Here is a 12,646-nt window from a genome sequence, read left to right as displayed (position 1 = left end):
TTTGAAAAAGTTGTAAAAAATTAAAAAAATTAAAAATAAAATATAACAAATGTTATTAAAGGCAAGATAAGTTACTTTTCTACCTAACTGGATAATTTTTTAGTGTTTTTATTTAATGTAACGTGTTTATTCAGCTCGAAAAACATGCAGTATTTATCGATGTTTTGGAAAATTAAAAATGGCGCCGTCGCCGTACTGTTGAACACGGTAAGTTTGGGAAAATGAGTTAAAAATAAAAAACTGTACAAAATACTATTAGAAACCCGCTCAATTCAATATATGTTACCGTGATATAGGCCGACATATATTCGGTGGGTTTTTAACAGTATTTTGTATAGTTTTTTTAATTTTTAACTCATTTTCCCAAACTTACCGTGTTCAACAGAGAGTCCGGAGCCATTTTTAATTTTCCAATACATAGGTAAACACTATATTTTTCGAGTTGAGTAAACATGTTACATTAAATAAAAACACCAAAAAATTATTCAGTTAGGTAGAAAAGTAACTTAGCTTGCTTTGATAACATTTATTTGTTATATATTTGTTTGGACAACTTTTTCGAATCTATGTGTAAACCCAAAATACGCTTAAATATATTCTGAGTAATGCAGATTTCATATTTATTATTATATTGAACCCAATATATAGTAAAGATTTAAAGCTTGACTCGTGCGATGCACGACTGCACGGCACGAGTCAGTTTTTTTTGTTTTTGTTTTTGTGTGTGAGCGCACGCACGAGTCGTGCGTGCGCCACACCAACTGCGCCAGTGCGCTACTACCGAGAATTGAAGCAAAAACATTTAGCTTACGATTTACCCTTTCCTTTGACGTTAATGCCTGACTTGAAGACATGTTTGTTGCAAAACTAAAAATTAAAACAAGAACCAATAGCTATTACGTTTCGCATGCATATTCGTAATGCCATTCTTCGACCCTCACTTGACAAATTCCATTTCTTTCATTTTTGCACCGATTTTCCCCGACTAAGACCCAAATAAAAAGTTTCGCATAGGTTCGAATATTCTATATATTAATTTTCATGTCGATCAAAAAACTGATAGGAGTTTGGTAGGCAAAATCTTAAATATGTATAGAAAGAGATTTGTTTACTATAACCTTTTTACACGAATATTACGAAGTATAAATCGTAGAATATCTGCATGAATATAATTATAAGTAAACCGAAAAAACAATTAGGGATTTAATTAAAATGAATGTTTAAAAGAATATGCAAATTAGATTATTGCAGATGAATGCAATTTCACGACCTATATATAAGAAAGTTGTATTTTCTTTTTAAATAAATAGAAAAGGGGGGGGTAATATGAATATCAATACACACAAAACAAAAATTATTATTTAAAACATTTTGTGTCCTCCTGCTCTTTCGCGCGAGGACTAATAGGAGTATAGCTTCGGACTACTATTCTCATCTTGGGCGTTGTATTTACAACATTTCAACTGATATAACAGCCGACCTTCTTTGGATGTTGTCATACTCATGAACTTGGGAAAAAATACAAAGCATCAACAATCCGAAACACAATGGAGGTTATATGCTTAAAAACAGGAAGATCACGATACACGCGTACATGTAATAGGAATGATGATACATTTAATATATACATCAAATTGGAACAGATGAAATCGACACGTGTATTTGTAGGCAGAAGAATTGTAGTAAACTTAAACCATAAAAATAAAACTTAAAATAGAAAACTCTGATATTGTACAAATAAAGTGATGAAAATGTACATCCGTTAATTTCACGCAGGTGTGCGTGTTCAAAATTAATAACCAGAAAATTCAATTATGTTTGTTAGATGCGCATAATGGGTAATACTAAACAATAAAAATTCTGTTTGTTGGCTGTTGATGAAACTGCAAAGTATTTCAAAGTTTAATGGGCCGGATTCACAACACCTTTTGAAATCGCCGGTATCAATAGCTACACTTTTTACGGTAGAGTATTAATATATAAGTATTAAACAGCAATACATACGTATATAAGAATGCATTATAACAGTATACACACGGTTTCATTATTTGGTAAATGTTTACTTTAATTACAAACAGAACACTGACCAATAAAATTTGTTTTCTCAGGTTTTCGGGGTCACTGACAACGAATCTGATATTCAAACCCGTCGCAAATATACTGTTTGCGTGGTATTAACCCTTGAACCCTCGCACTGTTTTGTGCCAACTCATCGCCATCGTTTATGTTATTCTTACATGTTGCGTTCGCGCACGGACGCGCGTAGTACGGTAGGGCGATGGAGGGGTAGGGGGGACACCACCCGTTCCCCCTGCCACTCCACCGCCCTACCCCATATGTAAACAGAATTTTTGTGAAAAATTAAAGTTCTTCTGCTCGGTGTATGTCGGCGCGTTACTTACGGAAAAACGGTAAATTAAACTGCAGAAGCACCTGTTAAATATAGTACATGTTTTATAATTGAACCCCCCCCCCCTCCAAAAAAAAATTTTTTAAAAAACGAAAAATAAAAATGCTTTGGCAAGACCGTTCGTGAAAACTTAGTTTTTTAGATCAATTAAAAAAGCATCAAAAACTACGTAACACAGAGAAATGAAGCACATTTTGTTTTTGAAAACTTTGTTATTTTAAATGTCTGCTAAAAAATTCTTTCGCGATGTGACGTCACCTTACTACGCGCGTCCATGCCCGAACGCATCATGTAAGAATAACATAAACGATGGCAGGGAGTTGGCACAAAATAGTGCGAGGGTTCAGGGGGTTAATACCATGCAAACGGTAAATTTGTGACGGGTTTGGATATCAGATTCGTTGTCAGCGACCCCAAAAACCTATATGAACAAAATTGTATTGGTCGGGGTTCTGTTGTAGTTAAAGGAAACATTTACCCATTACATTTTTCCGCTGGTCGCCATGGAACTCAATGCTCAAAGTGTACCTACGAGAATTATGGCAAGCGAGCTACAAATGTTTATTTCTTTCCTTAAAAGATACTTTGCCTGACGAATACCTTCATGGGATGAAACACGAACGTTTCGGTACTTATGCATTTATTACCGTGCTAAAATAACGTTATTTAGAAAGCCATTTTTAATATACGTTTTGTAACTATTCTGTAATTTCGCCTAACAATTAATAAGATATCGTAAAATCCAAAATTTAATTTTAAAATACGATTTTTAAAAATAGCACAGTAACATAAGTCAGTTCAGTTCAGTGCTTAAGCACCAACGTTTCTTAGTAGCTTACTTGCCGTAAGTATATTTTTATAATACTATTACATATATGTGACAAGTTCGTATTGATGAGCAATAATATTGACAATAAATAAATACAAGTGTTTTTTGTGATTGTGTTTCTTACCAACAGATCTGTATCCCATCATGGCTATTCTCCGTTGCCTTGTCGGCGGCATCTTCTACCTTTTTTCCTCTTTGGTAATCGTTAACCAAAAAAAAAAAAAAAAAAAATTAAAAAAAAAAGGGGGGGTATAGAATCGTCTCCTTCTTTCTTTGTTGGGTGTCAGTTTCGGGTGGGTGTGAGACCAAATTTTACATAACAAAAAAAAAATTACTTTTTTTTTTTTTTTTAGTGGCGGTCAGACCGCATAAATTGACGAGTATCGACGATAACGTTTGTGAAAGTAAGGAGAGAGAAGAAAAAAAAACGAGCGACGACTGTCGAGTAAAGACAGAGGGGGAGACTATTCTTAGAAGCGGAAGGGGAGAGAGGAAAACAAAATTATTACTATTATTATTTATATATGTGTATATTAAAAAAAACAGAGAGAAATGTGTTTGAGCTTATAAACAAGTGCGTGTTCTGAGAATAGACAAATAAAAAAAATGTGTGAATTAATTACAAAAGGTTTTCCTCTGTCGATGTGTACAAAAAAAAGGTATTTTTTTTTTCTTGAAGACTTTCAAGTTGATAAAAAAAAAAGAGTCAACAGACTGGGTAAGTTAAGGTTTGCTTAGTAAGTGTGAGAGCCTTCTGGTCCTGTTTATGTGTATTAAAGACTGATATAGAGAGGGGAAGCTAGGAGTGAAATACATAGAGGGGAGGAGGGGGAGAAAATAAAGCGTCAATAACAATAGAGATATTGAAGTGGGAGGAATGAAATGAATGACAGTTGAGTGTGTGCAACCAGAGAACAAATATGGGGAGGGAATAGGGAGTAAAAGGAAGAGAATAACGGGTGAGGTGGGAGGAGTGATAATCATGAAAAAAACTGCAATTACCGTAATCCACTCTAAAGCACACACACACACACACACACACACACATACATATATATATATATGTGTGTGTATGTATATATATATATGTGTGTGTGTGTGTGTGTGTGTGTAAGAGAGACAAGTAATATGAAAATAGAACTTTGAAATAAATAAAACAAATAATGACCTTACACTGAAAAGATAGTATTTAGAAACAAATAGAAATGTCTTTTTTATTTTTATTGTGATTAACTTAAATTATTGGTATCATTATTTATTCTCGGCTGCCGTAAAGTGGACTTGGGGTGTGAATCTGTAAACGGAAGTGATGTCACTTCGCGGGAAGTGATGTCACTCATATTATGAATGGACAACAAAAGCATTTCACTTTCTTCTTTCTTGTAGTATTCCTTTGCATTTTAGTAGTAAAACTTTTGTTCAATCTACTATCGTCTTTCTGATAAAGAATTCTTTTTTTTTTGTCTGTATTTTTTTTTTTATATCTCATATATGAAAAAAGACAATTGTTAAAAATCCTTATATTCATCTACAACAAGAAACGATGAAGGGTTTAAGAAAAAGATTTTGTGTAAACAGATTTGTTAAAGTAATTTCTTTTTAAAAATATCTTTTTTTCTCTCTCTCTCTCCGTCACTTTCAATATGTGTTATCTTATGTCAGGGTTAGTAAATTACAAATATTTCAGTGTTTCACTTCAAAGATTGACGCAGTCATTTTATTTACGAATAATATTTACACTTACCGTTGCTAAAACGAATAGCTATTGCTATACACCCTCTGTCAAAAATGAACTTAGGGTTGTTATTTTGTGACTTCTGTCATGAGTTATTATATTGGAGTTATAAGGTATTGTATCCCAATACCTAATAACGACGATCACAATAACAATTTTAGTCTATGGTAGCAGGAAAGACAGACAGAGTATCGTTAAATATTTATTTAAGAAACGAAATACATGAAAATGTCTTTTGTTGACAAGAAGTTTCCGAAAAGAAGAAAATAACAAAGTCCTTGTCGTTAAGGTTTGTTAGAGTGAAAATCATTAGAATTGCCTCTTGCTGATAAGAAGTTTCCAAGAAGAAAATGACAGAGTCCTTATCATTAAGATTTGTTAAAGTGAAAATAATTAGAATTGTTGATCAATGTGCACTGGTTGTCCAACCTGCAAAGTGTGTTTATTCTGAAAGCTGTGCTTAACATGGGGATGTTGAAAAATAAGAAAATGCCTTTCGGAATAAACACCCCAACCTCCCTATGTTAAGAACGGCTTTCGGAATAAACACTCTTTGCAGGTTGGACAACCAGTGCACATTGACCGTCTTGTGGTAGTCACTCATTGCACTTTCATCAAATTGTCTCTTGTTGATGAGAAGTTTCCGAGATGAAGAAAATAACAAAGTCCTTTTCATTTAGATTTGTTGTTGCCAACAGAGAGCCAACGGCTTCTGCTGCTATGAAAATGAAGAGGCAAAGACGTTCGAGTTAGGTGCTGTTGTTAAAGAGAAAGTCACCAACTGCTGTTATGAGAAGGAAAGGACAAAGACATTTAGGCTAGCTGCTGCTTCTGTGTGGTACTATCGCCTCCCCGGAAGGGTTACTTGGTTGAGGAATGTCTTGGGAACGCAACCAGCTCCTCGGGGAATAAACGATATCCAACGATATCTAAACGATAGACACATGCTGGAAACATCAACGAAAACGGGTCGATACGTCGTCAGCTATAACTGTCTGGCATGGGTCGCTTCTTGTGTGGTCATTGCAGGCATCTTCCCATCATCGGCATTAATGGTATGCTGAAATCGAACACATGTACAAATGCGAACAAATGCATTTTTTATAAAAATATATATAATTTATTTAAGATTTAACAATCAGGAGCATATTTAATCGACCCATCGCGTATAGCGTGCAGCCTCAACTGTTTTAAAACAATGAAATTATATTTCATTTCTCTCTTTCTTCATTGAAAGAGAGAGAAAGGGAGTGAAAGAGAGAAATAGAGAAAGGAAGAGGGAGAGAGCAAGAGAGAACGAGAGAGGGACATAAAAAGAGAGAAGGTATATTCATACAAATTAAACATTGTTTTGTTTTCGAATGCCTCTTGACGAGTTCCCCTAGTTTGACCTTTCAATCTCTAAGGTTTTATATCGTTTTACCTTGATTCAATTTTACAAACAAACTGTCATTTTTGGCTTGAGTCATCACAGAACATTTTCAAAATCACAAACACCAGTTTTACACAAGTGCACCGCACTGAAATGTGTGTGTGTATGTGTGTTTGCCTCCACATAAGTGCAGGCTAAGTTAGACACAAGGTTTATTAATATAGAAGCCCTTAGCTCCCTTAAAAAGGGCTACGTCATTGTGCCACAACTGTTAGAAAGAGTAATTCATACGAGTCATCCCGACAACCTCCGTCACCAACTGCTGCCTGTCAGCTGATGATGCAAACCCTTATATACTGCACGCATGGACGTAGTTGAAGACAAACAGCTTGTACTGCAATCAGAGGAAACATTTTGTTGTCATTGTGTTACAATGTCACAATTACCCTTGTGTTCGTTCCCTGGAGTCCACGTTTGTTTGTTTCTATTTAAACATGGTGTGTCTGTGAATGTACAGGGTGGGCCAAAATAAGGGTCCTATATATATATATGATTATATTTAAAGATAGGACCCTTATTTTGGCCCACCCTGTATTTAGACTAAGTTTGTCACTTATAGTCCCTTTATATTTTATCACATATTTTCGTATCTCATCTGTCGAAATTTTTTTTCCTTTCTCTCTATTAATGTAGCTATTTCCTTGGGCAATGTGTTTTGCCCACTAATTCTTTGCTGTAATGAACTGTGTATCATAGTGGAAGGATGGGTACAAAAAGCATAGTTTCTGACAACTTAATGTGTCGTTAACAGTCGATTGAATATCGTAATGAAGCACAGGTCAGCGCCATTACGTATCATATCGGTGGCTGTTCCTTATGTTTGGGTGTCTTTGTGCTTACTGATGCAATCTGTGTTTTTTTTTTTAGATATTGTTATAGACTTGATGGAGATCTTATATTTCACACTCCAGCAGGGTTAAGGAATGGGTGCAAATCTAGAGTTCAACCTAATTTAAAATAAAGAAAAATCCTTATGGTGTATATACCCGTCACGAAATGTAAATGCAATACTCCAAAAAAATAGTAAATCATAGTCATTAGAAGGCTAATTTTGGTTTCAGTAGTTCGAACTGAGTTGTCTCCATTAATTTATTAAATATGATAGATCAAAACATAATGATTTGTATCCTTGTAAAATATGATTTTCTTAGTTAATACTATTTGATCAATTTACGTGATTTTTGGAATATGACATCTTCATACATCATAACGATTATTATGTACTTTTTTTTTATTATGTTGAACTTGCTCCAAGGAATATTATGAAATAATCTTTTTCTTTTTCACTGCAATTTCTTAGAAATCATGGACCTTTTTCAGGCCTTTTCTTAAAATATTGTGGGTCCTTATTAAAACTTATACATGTACATGAATGTATTAGAGATTATGATTTCATTGCACATGCATTCAATATTCTTATCAAACACCTTAATTATATGCCTTAAAACATTATCATATTAGAAAATTGAAGCCCAAAAATAATTTATCATTTTATGCTAAATTTATATGCGAAACTGATCTCCTACTTTAAATTGTAAAAGAATTATTTCTTTTTGTCTTTTTAAAGACAAACCTTTCAGTGCGTTTATGTAATCGCCTAAAACAGTAGAATCTCATTGCGGAGATATTAGCATTAAATCGTCATGTACAAAGTTACCAATGAATGAATTCAAATTGTATTCCAAGAAACTAACAATTTATTTTACTTTGACCAGTATATACCACAGCTCCTTCCCCTAAATTCTAAATTTTTTAGATCTTTTTTAAAAATGTCTTTTCATTATTAAAGATCACGCAATAAGCTAAAAAAATTCTAAAAAAAAAAAAAAATATTTAAAAAAAAGAAAATAACAAGGTCATATTTTAGCAGTTATAAAATAAAGATTTATTTTCTCTGACAAATCAATGTCCATGCTAAGCGATTTGGCCACCTACTGACCAATCAGCTTGTGATTCCATTTGTCTACTATGGAACTTTTTTTAGCCTTTTTGGAAATCACGGTTAGTCAGCAAAGATTTTAAATGGAACACGTACATCAAATCCGTTGCCAAGGTCACTGGAAAAATGGTGGGATCCTTCTATTGGTCCAGTAGATATCTCACTGCTGATGCAATTCTCTACCTATATAAGAGCCAAGTACGTCCAAGAATGAAGTACTGTTGCCACATCTGGGCAGGAGCTGCTAGAAAGATCTTATCCTGCCTTGACAGAGTTCAAAATAGACTTTGTAGCCTCGTAGGGGATGCCCTTTTCTCTTCTCTGCAATCTCTTTCTCACAGAAGAGACATTGCGAGCCTATCTCTGTTTTATCATTATTTTCATGTCAAATGCTCGATTGAACTCCAATCTATGCTTCCCCTCACCAAACTTTCCTGAGAAACACTTGTTTAGCTGAAAACATTATCAATAATTTTCCCCACTCTTTATCTGTGCCTAAACCTAAATGTAGATTCTATGGAGAAAGCTTTATTTCTTAGAACTGCACATCTGTGAAACTCTCTCCCACTTGCCTGCTTTCCAGCTGACTATAATATTGTCATCTTTAAGTTCAACATAAATAAGTTCTTGATGAGCAGTTCTCCTTAAGTAATCCAATTTACCAAATTTACACTTCTAATGATTACTATGATATTGTACCATTGACTACTGTACACTCTTTAACCCTTATCTTCGAGTAGCCTCTGGGCCTTGATAAGTGGTGACTCCTACGTAAAAAAGAAGAGAACCCAGAAAGCATGGAAGAAAGATATCCCCCCTTCTCTCTCTCTCTCTCTCTCTCTCTCTCTCCCCCTCCCTCTCTTAATCCCTGTTCACTAGATATACCAGTATATACAATTTTCACTGAAGACAACTACTAGCCAACCTGTGACAGCCCAAATGATTTTCAACTCTTCATTTTCTTCATCCACTACCCAACTTTTTGCTACCGAAATAAACCCTTTCTTTGTTGTTTTAAAAGTGTAATTAAAAAAAGGATTTTTGTTAGCATTCGTATGACATTCTAAAACCCGACTTGTTCAATTTGGTACCAAGAACTGGACTTTAGTTTTTTTTTTTATCACGTCTTGACTTTAGTCTTTTTTTAATCACGTCTTTTTTGGGAGTGAAGTGTCATTGATATTCAAACCAATGCATATCAAATTACAAAAAGAAGTTTTGTTTTTCCTACCATGCTACATTTTTGTTGACTATTAATATATAGAGGTAAGTTTCACATCTCTAAAGTGTTACAAATTTTAGTTCTCATTTTTATTCTCTCCTTGTTGTTATTATAGTGATAGCCATCCTATTGTTATAAAGTGTACTTAAAAGTCTCCTAAGTTCGAGACTAGTGCTCTATTTATAACACCAGATGACGATCGGTGTTCCACTTTTTTCCAACCCATCTCATTGGTCATCTCTATTCTCTACATACCTCCCCTTATGACCACAATACCAATGTTTTTTGATCACTTGTCGAGAAAGTTCTGTGTAGTTGTGAGTTGGTCATTGCATTTGTGGGGATAATGGTCTGGGTTAGGGTCTTGGTGGTCGTGTTACTCTCATGGTGCACTATGGAATCAGACTTGTTGGTTTTTGCTTGATCAAGTCTTGGTTATCCACCTCCACGTCTGTGTCGGATGTGTCATCTGCCACCATTAAATCATCATCTATCTTTTCTGCATCAATCATCTCATGTATGTTATGCGGGGATACACTGTCCTCCACTCTTGGCTTTTGAGGAGGTGGTTGTATGTGCGAATAATCTGGCGTAACCACGATAGGTTGGATTTTCTGGAAGAAACGTCGATTCCATAGTGTGATCCTGCTGCTTCCATCCAACTGTATCCGGTATTGTCTATTACCCATGGTCTCAACAACTTTTCCTGTTTTTGTCCATCATCATGAATATGGTCCCTTCTGATTCTGCACCTGCACAGATTCGCTGACCTGAAGCTGTTGGAGTGGACAATTGTGCATGTTGTACTGCTCTTTGCCTTTTTGCCATCGCCTTTCTCTCAATTCTTTGGTTTCTGTCCAACAATCATAAATCCGGTGCTTCTCATGAAGTAAAGGGTGTTGATCCCTCATGGTTTGACCATATAATATTTCGGTTGGTGATAATCTGAGGTCATGGTGGGGCGTCTTCCTATTTATAATCATTGCCGTACCCATCAAAGCAGTCCATGAGCATTCTTTTAGCTGTTCTTATGGCTAGTTCGGCTCAGCCATTAGTTTGGGGATAATGTGCAGATGGTATACATTTCTTTATGCCCCAGTCCTCTAGGAACGATTTATACTCCAATGAGTCTAATGGTGACCATCCATCAGATGATATCTCCTCCTGGTGCATCATATGTACAGAATCATCCCCTCAATGCATTGCATACTGCTGCAGCCTTCCCTCATGGTAGCAGGACAACCTCATCTTAGCTGATGTATCAGTCTGCATAAACCGTGTAACTCTTCCCATGTATATTCAGTTGGTGGAACAAATATAGCTGCTGGTGTCATGGAATGTGATTTAGAATAACTATCATACATTGTAACTCGGGCTGTGAAGACAACCATTACATCTAACAGAAATACAGTTTCTCACTTTATTCACTTTCTATTAGCCATTAGAAAATTAGCTGAAATACAACATCAACTTAATTTGGAAAAACAAACTTATTTAAGATGTAACCATATGGTGGAATTCAACACCTTATATTTTGAAAATAAATTAAGAACAACGAAAAGCTCTTGTAATGTGTACTATATGATAAGATTCCTACCTTAATAACTTATCAATGGAGACTTCTTTGAAAAAATATTCAGTTCCTAAGTCCATTTGAAGAAATCACCAAAGAAACTTACAAAACAGTAACCATATCAATGATACCTACAAATTTAGCTGTGATGTTATTTCTGTCAAAAACTGTCCAATCTAATTCTATTATTTTTGACTTTAGTGGAATCCTTCTTACCATTGTTGAACAATTCAGGTTATCGATAGAAACATGAATTCTTTCTATCTAAATGATAAAAACTTGTGTATGTTTACTTTCCTAGACCCATGATTCAAATATTAATTTTAAAAGATTGACATAGAAAACATATTTAGAATTGATGATGATCATCAGTATACACTACCTGGCTGAAGGTGAAGAAATATGAACATGTGTAAATTATAACATGGCAACTTTGACTACTGACAAAAAGTAATCAGTAAAAATGTCACAAAAGATACTTTCATCACTCCTAGTATAAGTAGACAATAGGAAATAAAAGTATTATTATTTCTCATTCAATTTCGACCTTCATTTTTGAGGTTTGAAAAGTGAATATTGCATCATTTATAATAGCAAAATTACATTGATAGACAATTTTTAAAGTATCATCATAAAAACTAAATTCAATGACAGTAAATATGAATATTTTATATAATTCTATACATAATGATTTTTATGCCTATTTTTTAAACAATTCCAGCTGCAACTTACTTCATTATAAGTCAATAAAATTGCTGATGTTCAATTTTGGTGGCGGAAATGAAGTATCAAATGTCATAAACATATACTAATTTCAAAATTACATATCACAAAAGCTATTAAAACATACAGATGTGAAATATTGCATGCCCAATCAATACATATTGTAAAATGCTATATTCAAATGTCAGCTCTTTATACCATGTACTTCTTAAATGATATCCTCAAGAAAATTATGGCGATGTAATTAAGTAAACATATATGTTCAATATCAATTTGATTTTAATAAAAGAAAGAGTTGCATTTTATCAGCAATAGACTGTTATCCTCATTTTCATAGCTGTTATTGTTTTACCATGTTGTGGCCAACTCATCATCTGAATAATATGAATAAATAAAATAATATATAATACCATTCAATACGGACCTGACAATTAAAGATCAGATAAGAATGAAAACTTGGATTTATATGACCAAAAAATCCAACCTTCATGGCCCGTGGCACAGTGAATAGAGACATTGAGTCTCTACGGTTACTAGTGAGCATTGCATGAAGATAGCAGTTTCAATCCTAGCCAAAGCAAGCCAGAAAATAAATGAAATAAACAAAATAAATACACAAATGACTCATCTCAAAGGATTTCAATGAAATAAATAAATAAAATAATATATAAACATACATTGTGTTGAATATTTATTTCTGTAAACAATCACAAAATATAAATATCACTGATGATGAGGATAATCATTTGACTTTGACTTGTGTTATCCATTAATTGAGAGTGA

The 12,646-nt window shown here is 34.1% G+C and overlaps 1 protein-coding gene across 3 annotated transcripts in view; it reads right to left on the bottom strand.

Moving 5' to 3' along the window:
* The window catches only part of LOC145284782 (GTP-binding protein Rheb homolog), a 194,282-nt gene extending 190,161 nt beyond the window's left edge, over positions 1-4,121 (bottom strand). The window contains exon 1 of one of the 3 annotated variants that reach the window (XM_080133749.1): positions 3,364-4,121. In XM_080133749.1, coding sequence (XP_079989875.1) covers positions 3,364-3,415 — 52 coding nt within the window. In that variant the 5' untranslated portion in view covers positions 3,416-4,121. Of the gene's footprint in view, positions 1-2,004; positions 2,052-3,363 lie in introns of those variants that run through there. The other 2 variants (XM_080133750.1, XM_080133751.1) reach the window with 2 other exon arrangements.
* Between the last annotated feature and the right edge of the window lie 8,525 nt (positions 4,122-12,646).

This window comes from Euprymna scolopes, chromosome 9 (genome assembly GCF_053919585.1).
Source record: "Euprymna scolopes isolate OS-2025 chromosome 9, ASM5391958v1, whole genome shotgun sequence".
NCBI classification, from domain to species: Eukaryota; Metazoa; Mollusca; class Cephalopoda; order Sepiida; family Sepiolidae; genus Euprymna; species Euprymna scolopes.
This window is presented reverse-complemented; position numbering and strand designations above follow the sequence as displayed.